The sequence below is a fragment of the Thunnus thynnus genome, chromosome 4, assembly GCF_963924715.1.
Source record: "Thunnus thynnus chromosome 4, fThuThy2.1, whole genome shotgun sequence".
Taxonomy (NCBI): domain Eukaryota; kingdom Metazoa; phylum Chordata; class Actinopteri; order Scombriformes; family Scombridae; genus Thunnus; species Thunnus thynnus.
In genome coordinates this window covers 35,257,806-35,279,837 of record NC_089520.1, presented here as the reverse complement: position 1 = coordinate 35,279,837, position 22,032 = coordinate 35,257,806, and the positions used below count along the sequence as shown (strand labels likewise).

General features: G+C 40.3%; 2 protein-coding genes across 5 annotated transcripts in view; both read left to right on the top strand.

The window, feature by feature from the left end:
• The first annotated feature begins 1,792 nt into the window (after nucleotides 1-1,792).
• On the top strand, nucleotides 1,793-17,800 carry usp48 (ubiquitin specific peptidase 48). 4 transcript variants are annotated; one of them, XM_067588498.1, is made up of 28 exons: nucleotides 1,793-1,947; nucleotides 2,440-2,577; nucleotides 3,069-3,189; nucleotides 3,365-3,506; nucleotides 4,863-4,990; nucleotides 5,180-5,304; nucleotides 5,736-5,844; nucleotides 6,022-6,155; nucleotides 6,307-6,392; nucleotides 6,632-6,811; nucleotides 7,824-7,961; nucleotides 8,162-8,311; nucleotides 8,743-8,826; nucleotides 10,370-10,481; nucleotides 10,749-10,891; nucleotides 11,419-11,493; nucleotides 11,637-11,761; nucleotides 12,669-12,791; nucleotides 12,928-12,989; nucleotides 13,208-13,318; nucleotides 14,434-14,564; nucleotides 15,096-15,202; nucleotides 15,503-15,610; nucleotides 15,876-16,073; nucleotides 16,246-16,371; nucleotides 16,550-16,598; nucleotides 16,708-16,734; nucleotides 17,040-17,800. In XM_067588498.1, exons 2-28 carry the CDS (start codon nucleotides 2,444-2,446, stop codon nucleotides 17,060-17,062), a joined length of 3,051 nt encoding a protein of 1,016 aa, XP_067444599.1. In that variant the 5' UTR covers nucleotides 1,793-1,947; nucleotides 2,440-2,443; the 3' UTR covers nucleotides 17,063-17,800. The 4 variants fall into 4 exon arrangements, 3 of the variants coding, with proteins under 3 accessions (XP_067444599.1, XP_067444597.1, XP_067444598.1); XM_067588496.1 differs by having other exon boundaries at nucleotides 8,626-8,826; XM_067588497.1 differs by lacking the exon at nucleotides 1,793-1,947 and adding an exon at nucleotides 2,018-2,267 and having other exon boundaries at nucleotides 8,626-8,826.
• An 849-nt stretch (nucleotides 17,801-18,649) lies between these two features.
• The window catches only part of zbtb40 (zinc finger and BTB domain containing 40), a 9,595-nt gene continuing 6,212 nt past the window's right edge, over nucleotides 18,650-22,032 (top strand). Inside the window, exons 1-4 of the mRNA XM_067588500.1 lie at nucleotides 18,650-18,986; nucleotides 19,733-19,922; nucleotides 21,184-21,617; nucleotides 21,767-22,029. Coding sequence (XP_067444601.1) covers nucleotides 19,771-19,922; nucleotides 21,184-21,617; nucleotides 21,767-22,029 — 849 coding nt within the window. The 5' untranslated portion in view covers nucleotides 18,650-18,986; nucleotides 19,733-19,770. The remainder of the gene's footprint in view (nucleotides 18,987-19,732; nucleotides 19,923-21,183; nucleotides 21,618-21,766; nucleotides 22,030-22,032) is intronic.

Sequence of the window (22,032 nt, the reverse complement as noted above, 5' to 3'; positions counted from 1 at the left end):
TATGTGTTTCTTTGGAATGTAGCGGAAGAAATATCAGTTGCCTGGTGAAATTAACAAGTGGAATAAAAATGACTGACTGTGATCCTCAGCAAACAAAAGATATTCCCTAAATGTTATGTTTCTTTGTTCTTACAATGATTATTGACAGGTTTAATCAGTATAATAGAATGTAAGCATAAGCAATTTATGAGACATGGAGTTTAAATTAAAGGCTGTGTATGGTGATGAACTTATTGAAGCCAAAAGAAACACCCCCTCTCCTCTTCTCCTTGAAAAAGCATAGATCTATTCATGCATGTTTTCAATTGGCAGATACACTGCACATGGACACACATGCTGAAGACCTGTAAACACCGAGAGCTATTGAAATAGCACAATGATAATGTTGCAGATTATTATCTCATACACCTAATCAGCAAACCTGACATAATGATTACATCACCTAACCATATGGCCATTCACTCTCCAGGTACAACCTGGATCTAGCAGTTGTGTAATGACAAACCATCTGTATGACTATGTGCATCGGTTTCTGCAGAGTCGTAGCAGGTGCTCAGTTGTTTGTCAACCTTCCAAATATGCTGTCATGAGTACAATCTACTCACAACCAGTTCCACTTCCATGTCAACATTTTATCATATCACTAAAGCCTTGGAAAGTACATGCTGATGTGAATTTCAAAATTCCCATTATGTCATGCTTCACTTCAGCAGTCTGTACAGCCTGAAGATACGCTTCAGTACAGTATAAGCTGATTATGTATAGGCTATCAGCGGCTAATGCAAAGAGATGTCCAGAGAGGCCACATACAGTAACTGCATCATTAGCTGTTATGATAGACAACTTAATAATGAATAATAAACATAACTTGAAAAGGGCATCAAATATTCTTTGACTTCTGAATACAAGCAGCAGAGAAAAGAGTTTGCTTTAGTTCAAATATAGACAATATTGAGGTACACTGCATGAAAGGGTTGTGTATTGACAGGGCAGAATGCAGAATAGAACAGATTGAAACAGACATTGAAATAAATAACAAATAGTAAAGGATTTCAAATAAACACTCGAATTAGAATGAACAACAAACCATAAGAGTCTTTACATTTATAATATGCTCATATGGCAGCCTTACTTCAGGCTGGCTATGGTTACATCATGAGGCATTAGCATTTAACAACATGGTCAATAACTTGAAAAGGGCATCAAATATTCTTTGATTGTCATCAACTTTTATTAATGAGACATACACCCATATATAGACTTTGGTTTCCTCGAAAATTGTAAACAGCTCACTGACAATAAATGCACATATATCAAGTGGTCATGGAAATTCATGGATAAATAGCATAACTTGAAGGAAAAAAAGCTGTATCAGCGTCACAGTGGGCTGTACAGCTATAGTCTAGCCAGGTTAGTCCAGGATCTATGAACTATGGATTAAAAAAAGTTTTAAAATAATGCATAACATTTTCTTTATATAAAAAAACAATTCTATAAGACCACCATCTATTTATCCTTTCACATTTTTTTAATTTATTCAAAAGGAGTATAGATTTTTCATTCCAAATAAGCCATCACAAGATATAAGCATAATAGAACTAAAACACATATTTCATTACTAAAGTAAATTAATAAGTAATTAGTGAAAAAATAAATATATTGTATGCACAACAAAACATCTTGCAATTAATCTTGAGTCAACAGAAAACAAAAAAAGGAGAAAATTCGGGTCTTCTGTCTTCAAGTGAAACAGGAAGGCAGTGTCCGCTCCCTCCTCACGTCACAACAAAGAGACGTCGTCTACGTCACTTATTGACGTCGTGTTGATTTTGAGCAAAGAAATAATTTATTTATAAACTGACGCAAGGGCGCTAAATCTAAAATAAACCGTGAATAAAATGTGAAAATACATAAAATATTTTGGTGAAGCAGCTGCACGCATGAAAGGTTCGATAATATTTGACCTTAACACAATAAACTCGTTACGTTAGCGTTAAGTAGCGTTAAATGGAAACTTAAGGGGAAAATGACTTGCTAACACTGCCGGTCGGGCTAGCTACATCTTAGCTAGCTAGCATTAGCACTGGGTAGTCCGCACTTCTGACGTGACCCTGCAAATAGTGATTGTCGTGGTTTTTTGTATTTCAGCTGCTCTACGTATTGTTGCGATGTAGTGGGATATGCTCATTTTTAAGTTCAATGGGATAATGGGGGAACTACAAAGCTAACATTAGCTGGCTAGGTAAAGTAGCACTGCATTGCTAACGGTAGGTTGCTTCGTAAGAGGTCTCTTCAACCTGCTACAACCTATTTAGCTGCTGTTAGCCGGCTATGTTAGCATTCCTGGAACTAGTTTGGCAAACCTTAGGCCACTGCATTCTTACTTTCTCTTGTCCGTCCACTCATATATCTGACTTTGTGGTTAATGTTACATCGTAGGAATATGGCGCCCCGCTTACAGTTGGAGAAAGCGGCTTGGCGTTGGGTGGAAACTGTGAAACCAGAAGAAATCAGCCAGGAGCACATCGAGCTAGCATACCGCGTCCATCTCCCGGCCTGCAAGAGAGGAACCTGCAGGTACTATATCAACATTTCTTAAAATACCTTCGTTGTGCTAGCATATTCCAGTGAAGAATACTAGCTGCAGAAGTTAAATTTGATTTGATTTTAAAGCTCCACAGAGAGATGCCGAGAGGTGTGTATCAAAAGTCAGATTCATTTAAGTGCTTGTGGACAAGCCCTCATAGCTTGTACAGCAACTTTACAGACGCTGTGTGGAAGGTCATGATGATCCACTCTGCTTTTTAAATCGGCATACCACTGAATAGCTCTAACATACATCATGGTAGACAGTGGGCATCACAGAGAACTCAGTCCCACTGTTGAAATGTTACTAACTTTATATATAAAAATGGTGGGTAGCTATGTGTGCAGAACATCATTAACCTGCCACATTTTAGATGGAGTTTGACATGGCTTTTGTTGCACGTAAGAGAGCTGCAGGTGGATGTTACTTCTGAAGTATGTAATGGAACTGTAAGGTTAATGATCATGCCTTGCTTTTGCAGGAGGAATTGCAAAGGGAATCCCAACTGTCTTGTGGGTATTGGTGAACAGGCGTGGCTTGGGGAGATTGATGAAAATGCTTTCCACAATATCGATGACCCAAATTCAGAGCGTCGAGACAAGGTATTTCTTACATCGGCCGCTCATACTGTAAATTGTTCACTCATCTCTCTTTTTTTCTCATACCAGTCTGTTGTCGCTGAAATAATAAAGTCCTGGGAAGTCATCATAAGGCCAGAGATGGAAGGATTTTGAAAAAGACAGTTAACCCCTCTCTCACTCTGTTTCCCTCTACCAGAACACATTTGTTGGCCTGACCAACCTGGGTGCAACATGTTACGTCAACACATTCCTTCAAGTGTGGTTCCACAACCTTGAGCTGCGAAGGAGCCTCTATCAGTGCCACAATTCCCGAGCACAGGAACACAACATTGAGTCAGGTAAATGCACTGGCAACTTCTTTATGTTAGTTCATTGTTCTGGTTTAAATCAACATATTTGAGCCAGATTTTGTATAGTGTTGTTGTGCATACACCTAAAGCAGTGGATATACTGCCAGCTGTTAGTATTATCTAAAGATGCACCAATCGATCAGCCGCCGATCGAATTGGCTGGTTTTCAGATAATCGGCAGTGACTGGTGACTGGCCCCGGTCAGTCTCATATATCCGATTTTTTTTGCCCATCATATTTTCCACACATAGCTGCACTATAGTCCACGTCGTGCACACAGCTGCTGCAGCACAGACAACACGCACACAACATGCACGTCGCCCACACAGTGCACAGACAGTACAGCCCCACACACAACGTGCATGTTACACACACAGCCACAGACAGTACAGTCCCACACACAACGTGCATGTTACACACACAGCCACAGACAGCACAGTCCCACACACAACATGCATGTTACACACACAGCCACAGACAGTACAGTCCCACACACAACGTGCATGTTACACACACAGCCACAGACAGTACAGCCCCACACACAACATGCATGTTACACACACAGCCACAGACAGTACAGCCCCACACACACAACATGCATGTTGCGCATACAGCGTGACAGCCACACACACACACACACACACAAACACACAACATGCATGTCGTGCCCACAGTGCACGGACAGTGTAGCCCACACACACAACATGCACATCATGCACAGAGCTTGACAGCCACCACCACACACACACACACACATACACACAACATGCACGTTGTGCACACAGCGGCAGCTGTGGCACAGACAGTACAGTCACACACACACACACACCATGTCGTTGGTGTGGAAATTCTTCAGTGTGAGTGAAGAAGACACAAAGCTCGCAATTAATAATACCTGCAAGTCCAAAATAATAAGAAAGAAACTCTTTCTTTTTTAAAGTTTTGAGTGGATTCTAGTTGGGATTCAGTACATTTTAATTTTGGATGTTGCTGTTTGTTTGTTTTTCCTGTTTTTGGTGAGATGTCTTTATAAGCCCTTCTCTGTTATTTAGAATCCCATCAGCACAGTCCTGTTTTACTCTTTATATGTATTGTTCTTGAGTGTGTTTATGTGTCTTATTTGTACAAATAAATAAACTAAACTAAACTTTAGACCCATCTAGAATAGAATAACATTACCCAAATAAATTTGACAAAACTGAAGGCCCACTTACATGTTGGCTAGTGTTTGAGAGTGTGTGACTGAGGCTAGCGTGACACTGCAAACTCATACTTAAACTGCTCTGTAGGTTGGTCCTTTTTTCACTTTTCATCCTCTCTAACAAACTTGTCTATCTATTTCAGATTATGAGCCTCAGTCCATCTGTGAGCATCTTCAGTATCTGTTTGCCCTCCTGCAGAACAGCAACAGAAAATACATCGACCCTTCAGGGTTGGTCAAAGCACTGGGCTTGGACACAGGACAGCAACAGGTGAATCAGAATTTAGTCTCTTAACAACTAGATGATTCATTTTCTGCTGGTGAATCATCAGTTGTTTCAGCATTGCACAGGATTAATAACTTACTACACAGATAGAGAGTGCAGACATGTTTATGAGTGGTTATGTTGTGGTAGCTTGGTTTCTTCACAGAGCATTGAATTCAGACCTTTCTCTTTCAGGATGCCCAGGAGTTTTCAAAGCTCTTCTTGTCTCTGTTGGAGGACACGCTGTCTAAGCAGAAGAACCCCAGCCTGCAAAATGTCATCCAGCAGCAGTTCTGTGGACAGTTCTCCTACGTAACTGTGTAAGGAAAGTCAGAGCTCAAACCTGACACTAGTTAATTATACTTAATAAGTGCCATCCATCAGCACTCTTGTTGTTCAGCAACAGTTCATTTTGATACTTCAGCACCCACAGGCCAAACCAAGCTGAAATGTATTCACATTTATAAACAAAATGGCAGCACAGTAAGTGTTCAGTATCTTGAAGTATGAGGACATTTATAATTAACTTTGTTAAATGGAAGAGGGAAGAGAAGAAGGAAGTGTAGTAGATAAACAGGAGATAAAAGGATCTATCACTGTCTGTATTCTTGCCAAGTTTTTTTTTAGTGACATCCCACCAACTGTATGAGAACTTTAACGCTCAGAGCAGATGTCAACATCTGCTGCAGACACAAAATGTTTGGTGCTTTATGTGAGTGATGTATCAGGTCTTGGTTTGGTTGTTTTCTAGCTGTAACCAGTGTGGACGATCCTCTGCACTGCCGTCCAGATTCTACGAGCTGGAGCTGAACATCCAGGGCCACAAGAACCTCACAGAGTGTGTCACAGAGTTCCTGAAGGTAACATTCATCCCCTGCCACATTGTGTTTACATCCACAGCAGTCAATCATATTTAGGATATGAGCACCACTTTATTCACTAGATATGATATGTTAGAATGATAAACCTGTCCAGTTTGAATTTGAATGTCTTTTTTTTGTTAACATTATAGTAAGCTGTTTGCCTCCATCTTGCAGGAGGAGAAGCTGGATGGGGACAACCGTTATTTCTGTGAGAGCTGTCAGAGTAAACAGAGCGCCACCCGGAGGATCAAACTGCACAGTCTCCCTCCTACCCTCAACCTGCAACTCATGCGCTTTGTCTTTGATAGGTCAGCCACTGCTCTGCACTGCACTGTGTGAAAAAATCCAGACAGTATTGATAGAATAGAATAATCAAATTTAAAAACAGCAAGTTCAAGATTGGATCAAATGCCTGCTGGTGAAGGCCAAAGTTTGACTGAAGGTTTGTATCTTCTCTAGACAAACAGGCCACAAGAAGAAGCTCAACACTTTCATCAGTTTTCCAGAGCAGCTGGACATGGGGCCTTTTTTGGAAGGGAAACAAGGTATTAGCAGTATGAATCTGTATGAGACACACACACACACACACACACACTTTGTACATGATATGTTGCCAGTGCTAGGTCAGTGAACGGTGGCATGTTTCAGCTTGTGCATCCTTTTCTACTGTCTTAAGAAAAATTCACTTAAACTACATCATGTCCCCATTTTTTGTTGATGACTGGCGATATGTTGAAAAGTAAACATGTTTTATTTGAGTGTGTGTGTGTGTGTGTTTCTCCAGACCACAAGTGTGTTTATGAACTGAGTGCAGTGCTGATCCATCGGGGCATCAGCGCCTACTCAGGACACTACATCGCTCATGTGAAAGACGCTCGTACCAGTGACTGGTACAAGTTCAATGATGAGGAGATTGAGAAGATGGAAGGCAAGAAGCTGCAGCTGGGCATTGAAGAGGACATTGGTGAGTAGTATTAATGGACACCGTACAGTCCCCACTTCCTGAAATCCACAGATACCTTGTGTACTGTTATGTTATTATTCTGTTTGCAGAGAGACAGCCCAACATGAAAAGACTGAAATGAGTGTACTGCTTTCAATTTATGGCCCAGCAGACATACTACAGATGATTCAATCAAGACACTAAGGGGGTGTTTTGGGTGTACAGATTGCTCTAGATTCCATGCACTAGAGCTTGATGAGGCTACTGTTACCAAAACCAGTTACATGACATTCTGTGTTGACAGTGTGATAGCCAAGAAGGATGTCGTCGTCTATCCTAATAATAAACCCTATATTACAAAAGACTGCATAAACAGGAAAAAGCAAGTCTTCAGAGATAAAGACAGGACTGTCAGTAGTCCACTCCAGAACTTAAACAACTCCTTACAAATGCAAAGGAACAACACAGACAAACAATGGAACAGAGCTTTCAAACTTCAAACACTAAACTTTGGGACACAATGAAATCAGTAACTGAAAAAAAAAAAAAAATCACCTTGGATGAAGGTGGTAATTTTGGATGAGTGTGACAATATGTTACAGTCTCTGTCAGACACTGATGCCACCTGCTGGCTGGAAGTGGACCCACCTAATGTTCATCTTCTTTTTCAATAGGGTTGAAAAGAAGCTGAACTCTAATGTGTAAATCTTACTGCAATACAGCAATGTGCAATAAATAAACAAGCACTTTTGCACTTAAATTCTTTTTAAGCCATTGTGTTGTCAATGTCAAATGTATAGTGAAATGTCCTTTTATGTTTTTAAGATATTTTGATGTGAAGCAACTTTCTCGCATTGTGTCAAATACTTGTCATGTATTTGTGACGTGTGATTTTATGTGACACAACAGACCTTAGCACTTTGCCCAAGACAAATTTCCCCTCAGGGACAATAAGGTTTACTCTACTCTATAAACTTTGTCTGTAAATGTATACACTTACTCAAAGTTGTTAATCTTCCTTCCTGGTCCCTAGCTGAGACAGTGAAGTCCCAGACAAGAAAGCCCAAGTGCAGTAAAGGCTACCACTGCTCCAGAAATGCCTACATGCTGGTGTATAAGCTCCAGGAAGAGGAGAGCTCAGATCCCTCCAGGACCATAGTCGAGGTGCCAGGTGCGTAGTAGCAGTAGTTGTTTTATTCCTCGACCCAAACAAAGACTTTAGCCAGACAAGGAACCGGTGATCATTAGCGGTTTCTATCTTTGTTTGCACCATGGAATGAACATTTTAATCATAATAAAATACAACCTGCAGCCTGATCTATGTCTGTCAGCTTGTCTGATGGTTTCTTTTACCTCTGTCCTGTCTCACAGCCTTCCTTCAGAGGTTGGTGGACCAAGACAACCATAAATTTGAGGAGTGGTGTAGTGAAATGGCCGACATGAGGAAACAGAGTGTGGATAAGGGCAAAGCCAAGCATGAGGAGGTGAAGGAGCTCTACGAGCTTTTACCTGCAAGAGACGGTCGGTACATTCCACATTCACCCACAATCCCCTTGATAGAAACATTAAAGAGAGTGTACTTGTATGTTGTGACTTCCAGTTCAAAACACACTAGAATTACAGACAGCTTAGTACAGAGACAGTCAAAGTAATGGAGGAGGGGTATTTTACAACAGCTCCCTTGTCTGTAGTAAAACTGCTAATGCACCACATCACTGTGTTGATGTACAGAGAGCCAGATCTTATCACAGATGATGTAATGGAATTATTGAATCAAGATCAGAGCTTACGTGTTTCTTCATGTGGGATGTTTTTCCTCTGTGCTTCCTCCTCAGGTGAGCCATATGAGTTTATACCCCTGGACTGGTTGAAGAAGTGGCTGGACGACTCCACTGCCACTAAGGAAATTGACAACTCCTTCTTCCTGTGTTCTCATGGCAAACTGCATCCAGACAAGGTGGGAGAGTCCAAGAGGGTTTCCCTGCAAGCTGGTCAGCTCCTATATGAGCGATATGGTGGAGGTCCGAGACTGGATGGTAAGACAAGCAGAGGGTCTGATCTCTGGTCAAATCTTTGGCTTCTGTAATACTGATAAAGTATCAGTATCTGATACAGAAATCAAATATGTAGTGTAGTGTCCATTTATTATTATCATAGTTTGTTGATGTTCATATCAAAGTTTGTTGATGTAAAATTCTTGACTGTAATTTATCAGATCACTAACATCACTAGCTCAAAGTGAAAAAAATAGCTCTTAGCTTGGATATACTTGTGCCAAAGGGACATTCTGTTATTTTAGGAAATACCATTTTTTGCAGTCAGATGAGAAATTGTGTACTGGACATTAGGATGGCACAATTAATTGAAATAAGATCATGATCTTGATTCAGGCCTCTGCAATCTATTTATGTTTTCAAGTGCATTAAAACAAACGCACCTAGAAATATCCCTAAACTGTATCAACAAATGATAAGTGTGACAAACTGTGAGCAGGAAGAGGAGGCAGGACGTAGATGTATATAAATGTAATGTGTGTCAGAGACTGAGAAGTAAAATGCAGTGAAAGAAAAAGCTTCTTGGGAACAACAAAGTGTTAAAGTTGTAAAAAACCGGCGATGGTGAGGAAGAGCAAAGAACATTTTTGAACCCCCAGTTCTGATAAAAATGCAGTGTTTGCACTGTAAAAAGTTGGGCAGTCTGCTGTGTGGAAATGATGCAGCTCTGGTCACCATAACAAAACAAGGGATTAGTGCTTTGCTAGACAAACACTACTCAGTGACATCCCACAACTGCTTTTCATGTGGTGCCTCCTGCTCTAATGTTACATTAAAGTGAAGTTTTAAGCCACAGTAAAGGCAGAAATGGGAAAAATGCATCATTTTGATGCCACAGCATAAAACTGAACTATGGAATCATACATGAGCCTGACGGGCTGATTTGAATGTCTTCATTATGAATGGTCTACAGACTGTGAGAATCCTTGAAGATCACACCAGACCGAAGCAGGTTCATAATACCTGCTGGACATTGGAGGTGGTAGAAATTGTTTGCATAACAGTGGATCAAACATTGTCAACACAGTCTCCCTTTTTAAGTGGACAAGGCCTTCGTCAACTGTCTGTTAGTTACAATTCTTGGATCGTTTTTTAAATACACACAGGAAAATATTTTTTAAAAGTGCTCCAAACAATAGAACACATAGAATAGAACACAAACAATAGAAACACGTGGATTTTTCTTGAATTTAATCAAGAGTTTAAGGGTTAGGGTGAAAAAAATCAGTGTGCCCTTTGCTAGTAGCTAAAGATCATATTGCTTGGACCGTCTTCATTAAGACAGTATGGTGTGTAATACATGTATTTTTTGTTAAAAAAACTGATGTCCCTAAGTATTGTGGAAGAAAATCTGATCTCATTTCTGAGTGGAAAAGAATTGTGATCCTCAGTTTGACCAGAATTGTACAACCCTACTGGACCCTACTGGACGCACATCTCTGCCTAGAAATGTCTCTGATGCTAACTGCTCCTAAAACCACAACGTTGGTCTTCTATGTTTTACCACTGTTGTGTTTTTGTCCAGGCTCTTCTCTGTGTCGAGAGTGTGTTGGCCAGCGATGCAGGGTGCTGCGGCTGAAGAACCAGCTCAATGAGGACTACAAGGAGGTCTCCAATCTGGTCAAACGCACACTCAGGTAAACAAACTCATGTCAATGGACTAAGTTCAAGATTAGATCAAATGATATTTTAATGATTCATTTCCCTTCCGTCATGTTTTTGGAGCCTGACAAGACTTTTCTATGATGCAGCAGAGAATATTGGTTTCTAAATATGAACAAATTGTATTAGGGGTATTTTGGGATCAATCCAATTTCTCCATAATAGAAAACCTAAGTCCTCAAGGGGGCTTACAGAATTGCTGTCAGTACTTATCACTGTGTGTGTGCATGTGTCTGTCTCAGTGGTGAGGGCTACTGGGTGGGCAAAGCATCTCTGCGAAGCTGGAGGCAGTTGGCTTTGGAACAGCTGGAGGAAGATGAACACGAAAGTAAACACAGTAATGGCCAGACCAATGGACAGGGACCACACACCAACAACTGCAAAGGTTGGAAGAATGGATGTCATTTTGTTTCACCTGTTTAGTCTTTTATTTATGGTGGCTCTATATTTAATGATAATTACAATAATTCAATTAATTGATGAACAAAAGGCCATTATAAACTGTCATAGGCTGGTATAGGCTGTAGAACAACATCATTTCAACTGGAAGTCAGTGTGGTAATGGTGATCTGCACATAAATGCTGCACTTGTGGAAAGCTAGTTTATGTGGATTAAGGGATCACTAAAGTTGGTAGGCGTCATCCTCTGGGAACCATGAATGTCTCCAAACCAAGTTTCATGGCTTGTCGATATTGAAATATTTCACTAGATAAATGAAAACTTTGACCAGCTGGTGGCGCTACAGTAAATGTCAGAGGATCATCAAAGTCGTGAGGATGACAAATGCACAAAGTGTGTTTTTAGGTGTAAAATATGTCATATTATTAAGGGCATGGTTGATTCACATCATGCCCCACTGCATGTTTGTTTGGTGTCTGTGTTTGAGCATAAACATTCTTTGGTTTGATTAGAGTTCGGCCCAGAGCTCTCAGAGGGCAACGAGGAGGAGATGAAGACTTTCAATGAGGATATTGTCTGCAGTCACGGTAATTTTCCACATGGCATTTAGAATGACATTGTGCAATTCAAACAATAAATAGTTTCCATTGCACTCATACTTGAATCTCAAGTCTTTGAGGCCATCTAGCTGCTGTCGGTTGTTAAATGCGTATGTTTGTTCTTGCTGTAGGAGGCCTGAGTATTCTGGAGACTGAACGGAAGCTGGTATCCTCTGAAGTTTGGACCAAGCTGAGGGTGTACTTCCCCAAAGCCCCAGAATTCACCCAAAACCAAGAGCAATGTCAGCAGTGCCTGGTGAGTGGACATTTACAAACCATCCAGTGTTGCACCACATGGATCCCTTACTTGGATCTTTAATTTTTAATTTTTCTCGTATTATTTTTCTAAAAGTATTTTCTCTAAACCTGCATGAAAATTGTTATGTAAAGGTGGAATTAGCCATCCCGCCATAGATGCCTCTTGAGTAGTAATTGATTTATAGCTCAGACTGGGATAGACAGACATTATCAGGCTGTATTCTCTTTTTATTATATAACTCAGTTATTGTGTTTACATTCTGTGATTCACTTTGTGGTGTAGAGTGACAATGTGAAAGTTTGTCTTGTTTAATTGTTGCTGTTCAACCATGAATACCTGCAGAAATCCTGTTTGTTTTTGATATATTAATGATCATTTTTTCAACTTGCTGAATGTTGTCTTCACTACCAACAATCTCCAACAGCAGCATAGGAAACCCTAGCAGGCCAAGCTGACCAATCACAGGTGACTTGTTGATAATGTTCAGAAGTTCATCAGATCTGGTTGGACTAGTTGTACTGGTCACTTACTCATGTTAAGAGAAGAACACTCTTTTCACCATAACCAGGAGGCAGAGAAGCTGCTGCACGCCACCTTTAATATATTTGCATACTCATAGATTCTGGAATTTTTAATGAGGGATAAGAAGTAGATGTCATTTTAAGGATTTTAAAGAGGTAATTATACTTTTTTTTGCAGAAAAACTATATCAGACACACATCATTGTTCCGAGCAGAGTATCTTTATACATCTTAATACATGTCTGGAGAGGATCTTTAAAAAAGCTTTGATCATACAGCAAGCACAGAGTAATGAGTCATGGCATCCACAGTTGGGAAATCTGTCAAAATAGTGAACCATTGGGTTAGTTGTGGAATTAAAATATTTCCTCTTGTGTGTCCAGACATTAGAGCAAGAAGAAAAGGACAATGAGGCTGTCAGTAAGATGATGGCCCTGGACCAGAAGAACCAGCTGCTCAACCTCTTCCATGAGAAGAACCGGCCAACACTCACCAAGTGGCCTCAGGTAGCTACAGAGCTGAGCACCAAACTGTCAGTCTGCAGGACTCTTTTTTAATAATGAGTAATAAATATATTACAGTGTGGAAATGACACACTGTACTTTGATTCAGGTGAATAAATCCTCTCTGTTTTGTCTCCAGGACACAGATGTGCTTTATATTGTCCCTCTGTTTTTTGTGGATGAGTGGAGAAAATTCATCAGGTATGTTTGTTTCAGCAGTGAAATTAAATGCTACTGTTTTTGTTGCCACATTGTCAGAATTAATTTTCACTGCATGCACCCAGGAAGCGGGTAAGCTTTCTATAAAAGAGCAAGTAAAGAGATCACGTGTAATTAGTAATGACTGAAATCAATTGTCATTTTTTTGGGTTGCATTCATTTAAAGGTCATTTTCTCCCATCTGTGTGTGTATTTTGTAGGAGGCCCACTAAATCTTCTCCAGTGTCTAACGTGGGTAACAGCCTGCTACTTTGTCCCCACGGAGGCTTCATGTTCACATACGACTCCCTGATCAACGGAGATGCACAACAGTGAGTGCTGCTTATTTAACTGACCGATATGTGCTTCTCATCCACAACAAAAATCCCTAAAACATTTCTGAGAAACTGTGTTTCCATTAGAATTATAGTTGTTACATGATGGGGAAAAAGCTTTTGGAGCAGCAATTAAAGCCCACTCTCCATAACAAACAACAGTGTATCACCACATACGTCTCTCAGTCATACTGACAACATGTTTGTCTTCCATCCTACAAAGATATTAATGGATGAACATGGCTTCCCAGATAAGGCATTTTTGAGTGTAAAAATTAAAAAAATATAAAAACATTGGAATTGAACAAAAATATTTTACAGGCCCTGGTTTTGGGAGACAAACATCATGTAGACAAACTTTGAACAAAGTCTGAGATGATGCCACAACCACTTTCCTGGATTCTGTCTGATTTGACACAGAATGACCCAATCATGTAAAACAAGTGTATCACTTTAAGTGATTTTTAAGCTTATATCATATCTACATGTGTACATGTGAGAGAGTGAGTGGAGCTGGCGAGAACTTGAATCAGATAAATACAACTTATTTTCTCATTGTTTCATATCTGTTACGTCTTAAAGCACAAACAAACACGCACACCGCCGCACAACCCTGCAGGAAGGTGCTGCATTGCTGGATTTTGTGTGAATGCAGCTTCATCCTGTCTGCTGTGATCTCTCTGCTCTGCATGTGTGTAGCTCAGTCTCACCCTCAATCTAGAAGACACACACACACACCTGCAGCTCTTTATACATCCATGAGACAGAGAGCTGAGCAGAGGAGAGAGACGGAGACAGCCATGTAACCTGGTCGCTACGCTATAAGTCCAGACCTCACACCCTGCAAAGGTTGATGCCCAGAAGCCTCCAGAACACAGCAAAATAATAAGGAAATAAAAAGATACAGGCAGAGGGCAGAATCTCGGTAGACAAATGCACTACCACACACTTCTAGTGGGTCATAAGTGATGATTTAGAGGGATTATTTTTGAGTCTATACATTGTTTTTTAGGAAAATCCTCATTGGATGAATAAATCCAATGAGAGCCCTGAACTGAAGTCTTTGAGTGGACACTATTGTGGTCTCATGTTGTGCTGTTTATCCTGCACAGTATAGCTCTGCTCTGGCCCAGCGAATGGGACGTGATCAGCAGACTCTTCATTGTGGACCAGCCAATCTCCATCCACTGCTTCAAACAGACCACGCCCACTGGTCCCACCACCCAGTACACCACTCAGCCTGGTAAGAGTGCAACACTGGAGGGAGCGATTCACCTCAGATGTTCACTTTAAAAATGGTTATTGTATTGTCATGAAATTACAGTGATATTAAAAAGTGTGTATCTTGCTGCTATGTTGAGGGTGGCAGCTGTAGTCAGCTTTGATTTACAGCTGTTACAGTGGATTCCAATAATGACATTTTCATAGTAAAATAAAATGCTTATGGACAGATTATGCCATAGATTTTAGGAGTTTCTACTGACATTTTCATACTTTTTGTGCCCTGTGAAATTGGGTCAACATTGGAAGCCAATACCCACCATCAATCCAAGCTGAGTACAGCAGCCACTCCCTGCCAAATACATTTCTGTTAACTTGTCTTTATTGTCACTAAATGTATAAACTTCAGCTACACACTTAATAAGCCACCTTTCAATCCTTCAGTTTGATACTCAAAGGGTCAATTCTGGGTGGGGTATTTTTTCACCTATTTTGGCTTTTCAGCATCCTGGATTCATGTGATGTTTATGTGTGTGTGTGTTCATGTGCTCAGATCTGTGTTGGGAGTGCAGAGAGGGCTTTCTTTTCCAGCAGCAGAGGGACCTCAGAGAGTACACCCAAGCCACTATTTACATCCGCAAAGTCATCGAAGACAAGAGGGTATGACAAATATATGAAGACAGTCTTTTCACTGAAATGTGTTTGTTGCTGGGCAGTAGACTTGACATCAATCACCTACAAAACTCATCTTCAGGGTCATGGAAAATTTCAGGATACATGAAAGAATGTCTGGGGAACTTGTAAATTCATTACATTAGATTGCGGTAGTTTGCTGCCAAGTTGGGTGAGCATTCCCATGGAAGCCCAGTATTCATGTTAAATGATGTTTGACCCAACCTCAAGGCCCTGCAGTGGGTATCAGGCATTGTTGTTAAAGTGTTGATGTTGTCCTCTGTGTAGATGATAAAAGAGGCAGCCCCAGAGCTGAACGCCAGCAGCTCTGAGGCAGAGGAGGACAAGGAAGAACACCCAAAGGTGGATGGAGAGAAAGACCCAGACTTCAGTCAGGTAAGTCATTCACCATATGATAGCAGTAAACTAAAGGATCACTTCAGGTGCACACCACATGCAGAGCACACATAACAATTTACTGCTGCTAGCAACAGAAATTCTATGAGGCAAGATAGTAGCAGCAGACTTTGATTACATTTATGTTTTTGGTTTTATTTAACACTCCTTGACAGTTATGGGCCTTTCTTGGTGTTTCTAAGACAATAAGCAGAGACATTGTCTAGCTCTAGCCTTGATAGATGGTCTGATTTCTTACTTGCAGTCACAAGATGGTGCAAAGCGGCTTAAGTTGAGTGACGACAGTACTGCAACATCAGGAGAAGCAGCAGCAGCAGCTGTTCCTGTAACCAACGTGACCAAACTAGGTGGAATCAGGAGAAGCACCCGGCACAGGAAACTCCGAGGAGAGAAAGCACTCATAGTTTCAGCTAATCAGACCCTTAAAGAGCTGAAAATCCAGGTGGGAGGCCCAAATCTCCCACGAATACAAGTCTGAAGCATTTAAATCGAATGTGAAATATAGAGTTTCTGACATCTTGAAGATGGATATGATGAAAGGAAGTTAGTTCACATAAAGTGGTTGTTACAGAATCAGTCATTCTTTGCTCTTTGCTCTACTTGTCACCCTGTAGATTATGCACGCCTTCTCCGTGGCTCCATTTGACCAGAACCTCTCCATCGATGGAAAAAGTCTGACGGATGACTCAGCCACACTGGGCAGCCTGGGCGTCATCCCAGAGAGCATCATCTGTCTAAAGGTACATCACACAGCAACCTGCATCCTCCCTGTCTGATCATCACATAGTACTATGCTTTTCTTGTGGCTTGGTTTTTGTAGAAATCTTAAACACTGCAGCTTTAAACTTTACTTTTATCAGATCATTATGATGGTGAATACAGACATTTTCCATATTTCATGTCATTGTTTCCTTACAGGCTGATGAGCCGATAGCAGACTACGCTGCAATGGATGATGTCTATCAGGGTAAGTAGTGTTTTCATGACCTCCATTATAGCTGGTTATATATACCTTGATAAAGAAAGCAGAATCATTATACTAGTTTCTTACATTGTGTCTTCTACTTAATTTACAGTGAGAATGCCTGAAGAGGGATTTAAAGGTGAGCATTCATTTTCTCTTCATTGGTTTTAAAAATAATTTTCTTTTTCATCCTTCATCAAGTGGGAAGTTAACATCTCCCCTTTATCTGCACTAGTGCTGTAGTAAAGTAGAGAGGGACTAATGGGACTGAATGGCCACTTCATTATTCTATTTGAATAATAATATGGACAGTGAGTCTCTTGCCTCAGAGTTTCAACTTCACCTTTTTAACATGCTCATGTTGTAGTTCTGTTTTTTTTTTTTTTTTTTGGTGATGTGTTTTTGGTTCTGAGTTGGTCTAATAATTTCTGTCTATTTCTGCAGGCACTGGGCTTCTTGGGCACTGAGGAAATCAGTGCTGTAGCTATGCTTGAATTGGACGGATGACAGATGGAAAAAAAAGAAGCTTGAATTTGTCAAGTGTCCATATATAAATAAGTGCTTTAATTTGTTTTAGTAATTTTATTTTATTTTTTACGTTTTGAGTAGGCTTTCTTTTAATAAAACTGTGACTATGTTGCAAATCCGCTGTTTTTTCTCTCCATAAAGTTAGCTGGCCTTTGGTATTTAAAGCTCCTAATCATTCTGAAGGACTCTGTGGTAGTGCTTCTGCCTGACTAATAGAAACAGGTTAAGGAAGCTAAGTGGATCTGTCGTATTCTGAAGCTTGGCTTCAGTTAAGTTCTACTCTTACTTGTAAACATGAGCTTTGTTTTTGACTCTTTTTAAATTATGGCAGAATAAAAAATCAAGATAATGTTCTTTCTTTCCATTATGTGGAAGCTTGTGTTCTCACTGCAGATTTTTCAGGTTTGTCAAAAGAATGCACGAGTATGTTAAGTATTACAAATATAACTGCTCTTAAATGTTAGAACATTTATTACCTCTACAGCAAATCTATATCCATATACTCCACATGGCATTTAGGAATACATAACTACATGGTATGTATAGAGGCTAATTCTTGCAGAAATGTCAGCAGTGCAAACCTCATGGGTTGGAAGTGAGAAACAGAATGCAAGCAGTGATATGTACTGTTCTTTTCACTGTTATTTCTTATGGACAATAAAGTTATTTTCAAATCACCCTCTCCTCACATATTTGTAATTATTAGACTCAACAAATAGCCAGCTTTAATGCAGTAATTGTGGTAAAGTGTTTATTTCTGTATTGTTGAAATTAGGATCATTTTAGTCAAACCTAATAATAATTTCCATTATGTTGTCTTCTAAATAACTAGATAAAGGACTGGAAAAATAATTTTTTGATCTCCTCTGACATGAAACATTACCTGGTGCCCCTCTGTGGATCAGGCATGTAGACAGACCAGATGGAGGTTTTAGTGAAATATTTTATTAAATTCAAATGTGATATAGGATTGCCTATATCAGATGTTACACTGAAATATAAGCTATTGTCAATATGCAAATCATGTCTCAAACCTCATTTTTGGTATGATGACCTTACTTTTTTTTTGTATTTTAATGTTTGTTTGTATAGGGACAAATAGCATGAACTTAAGCCACATACCACAGCATTTACAGCCTACGCGCTAGTTTGCAATGCCTGTACCAGATGTGCTTTAAAATACATATGAAACTGCACAAGACTCAACAATACATATACATATGTGACAACACAAAACTGAACAAGGTACATACAAAGCAACACAAAACAAAACCAACAAACATAACGTACATAAAAGTATAATTTTATCTTATTTCGGTCAAACTAAATCGAAATTCAGTAGTAGACAACTTTTATTTACTATTTTGTGGAAAGAAAATGGTTTACGCTATTTTTTAAAAAGTATCGAAATAGTTATACTTGAGAAATAGTGAGCAGGGGTTTCATGTTAGGAGTCCTGAAGCCCATTGCGCGTTCAATGTTGTATTACAACATACTGTGTACCTTCAGTATATTAAGCTGTACCAATAACATGCTAAACTACTTCCGGTTGTTACAGCGCCGCGTGCCCGCTGAAACGCAGCACGTTGAACCCGCCGCGTGTCTGTCGTCTTTGATGAAGGAGAAAAGCCGGATTCCCTCATGTCCCTCAATGAATTTACAAACGTAACTATATCACCAGACATACTTATATTAGTGCAGCTTGAATGGCTAACTCCGGCTATTAGCCGGAAACAGAACCGTCCTCATTTGCTTGCCGTACCGACTGTCGCCATTTTCAAAACGGCCAAGCTTTATTGCGCACACCAGCGTTGTTCAGCAAAGAAGTTTAAATAAAGAGACGGATCGTTTGAATTATTCAAGGTAAATACATCCAGTGACTGGAGGCTGCAGTCAGGGGTTTATTGAGAGTATAACTGCTCCTATGTCCCGATGACTTTCACTGATCTAACATTAGTTCCCTTCTCTAGAATACATTAGCATCCGAAGCTAAAGCTAGTGACGGACAGCCTGCTACAGCTGGCTAGCTTGTGTATGTATATTATATAAATATAATATCAAACAGTAACTAAACCTGACAGCTGCTAATAAACTGCGGGCAGCTTGGCTTGTATTGTTGCGAAAGCACAGTGGCTTACAAATAGTACCTGACAGGCCACTCTTTCATACAAAAGTCCATTCAAACAAAATAAATGCCGGTGATGTTATTGGTACAGATCATAGACTGTATATGCTTTAGATACAGTCAGTGATACAGATACACAACTCAAAGGACATCAGCTATTTGAATGTTTGCGATCCTTTCAATATTCAGCATACATTCAACGCACAAAGCATGTTTATTACACAAGTCAAGTTCCAACATAATGCTTGACTTGTTTCCTTTTCTTTCCTTGCTCCAATAATCCTCTATAGAATATCCTGAATTTTCAAAGAAACGCAATTTGCGCTTCTCTGTATGACGTGTGTGCGATTTTACCACTTGAGCCACATTATTGATCAGTATTCAGGTTACTTACAATACTGTCAATGTTTGTTCATTGCTGAGAATGAATAAAAACTGTCAGTTTCTATGTTGAGTTTGACATGATGTTCTCTTCATACAAAAGAGAGCAGAGCATTCTGCCCCTCCAGACCATCTAGCAAAATGATGGAGCTACCCAACTACAGCAGCCAGCTGATGCAGCAGCTGTGGGCCCTGAGGAAGGAGGGCCACTTCTGTGACTGCACCATCCTGGTGGGAGACAGTCCTCATCGTGCACATAAACTGGTGCTGGCTGCATCCAGCATGCTCTTCAGGTAGGGTGTGTATGGGATTGGGCAAGAAGCTTTAAACACTTAAGGGCAGGTCTTCAGTTGTCATGTCTTTATAGACAAGTTGGAAGACTATTTTTCCTTTCAAAACTTAAAATAATGCTTTTTACATGCTGATACTAAGACTGTCCATTGCATTCCAATACAACTTTTATAGACAGAAAATAGGCAACAAACCCTTTGTTTGGGAAAAATAATTAGCTGCTTGCTGTTCCACTAATAATCAGAATCAAACAGGATAAAAATACCTGCTGTTAACAACTCAGTCAAAATAAACAGGCTCATTCAAAAAATATTTCACTCTGTTTGAAAGGACTGATTTAAACCTTTCTAAATCAGTTTAATGAGATGAGAACTTCCCATGTAAAGACATTTCCAGTTACTTTCTGTTTTCAGAATATCTATCTTAAGTCCAAGATTGCATTCTGATAAGATGCACCACTCTCTCCTCGGTTGTCATTTATAGCTATTTTCTATCAGTTTTCAGAGTAGTGTCTCTCTCTCAGGAAAATCATTTTATTTTTGGGGTGACAAAATTACAATATAAAGACAATGTGAACACACTATACAGACAACATCGACTAATGTCATGGCTGGTAGTAGACCATAACATCACTTTCTGAATGTGTTTGCAGCTGTCAGGAGACGTTCTACATCTATAAACTACATCAGATCTGTAGCAAACACTGTCACCACTGCAGCTACAGTAGCTAGCAAGCTCATCAAAACACAAGCAAAGACTTAAATCAACTTGAGTTATTTTGTAATCGTTCAATCCATCCATCAATTTTCTGCCACTTATATCAATAAATTCATGTGTTTAATAAGTAATTGTAGGCCATATTGTCCACACTGCCTGACTGTGAAAAGGTTATTAAATTGTATTTTATGTGGTATTAAAAATGTCTTTAAAAGTTTGAAGTTCAATTTGGTGAACACTGGCTGGTAAATCACATCATGTAAGTTTTTTTCATGCAGTTCATCTTATGTCATTTGCCTGATTTTCTGCACTTGCCAACTGCAGTATGTGGCAAAATAAGCAGGCATGTAGTATCTTTGTGCCATTAGAAGACCAGATCAGAGTCACCAGTCACCTCTAGTGATCTCTAGTCTGTTGGTTATCTAACAAATTTATTCAATGGTAAAGACAAATGGGTTAAAAAAGGGAGTTTTGACTTGTAGCAGTAATTTGTTGAATGGGAATAGAAAATAAGGAAGGAAATAAAAATGTCTTTATCTCTGTCAGGTCTCTCCTGGATGGCTCCGACACCATCTCCATCGACACAGCTGTGGTGTCTTCGCAGGAGTTTGGCTGTCTGCTGGACATGGTCTACACCGGCAAGCTGCCTCTGGGCAAACACAACGTCAGCCGCATCGTCGCCGCCGCAGACAGCCTTCAAATGTTTGACGTGGCAGTTGGCTTTAAAAACATCCTCACCAGCCTTGTGAACCAGCAACCCCCGGCTCCAGTCTCCTCTACACAGACCCCGACCCTCACCCTGGTCAACAAACTCCAGAGTACTAAACCTGAAGGTTCAGCCTCACCCAACAAGGACGAGTCGATTTCAGACGAGACTCAGTCAAAGGCTGAGCTGAAGAGGGAAGAATGTCAGGGTGACAGTGAAGACGCAGAGGGACCAGCATGTAAAAAAGCCTGTCTGGAACACTCCGAGTCCTCAGGTCAGTGGCAGGTGGTTGCCATGTCAACACTTTCTGACTGCAGTAAAATGTGGATGGACAGACATGGTAGACTGGTAACTGGGTGCAATCTGCGTGTTAGTCTCTTAGGCCAATGCACAGCCAAAAAGTTTCTCTGTCTTTCTCCACAGGTCCTGAAGAAGCCAAATCCTCAGAGACTGTAGTGGAGGAAAATGACAGTACAGCAGCTGAGGTGTCCAATGGTCCTGCCTGTGGTCTTCTGGGACATTCCTCTCAGCTGATAGAGCTCCTCACCAACATGCCATCAGTCCTGGAGCTGTTGAGCCAGGCAGCACACAGCAGCCTGGATGAACAGGAGAGACAGGTAGAACAGGTCGCTCCAGTCCTGGAAAATCCTGAAATCGTTGGCATCACTTGTGAGGCAATTTATCAGGTT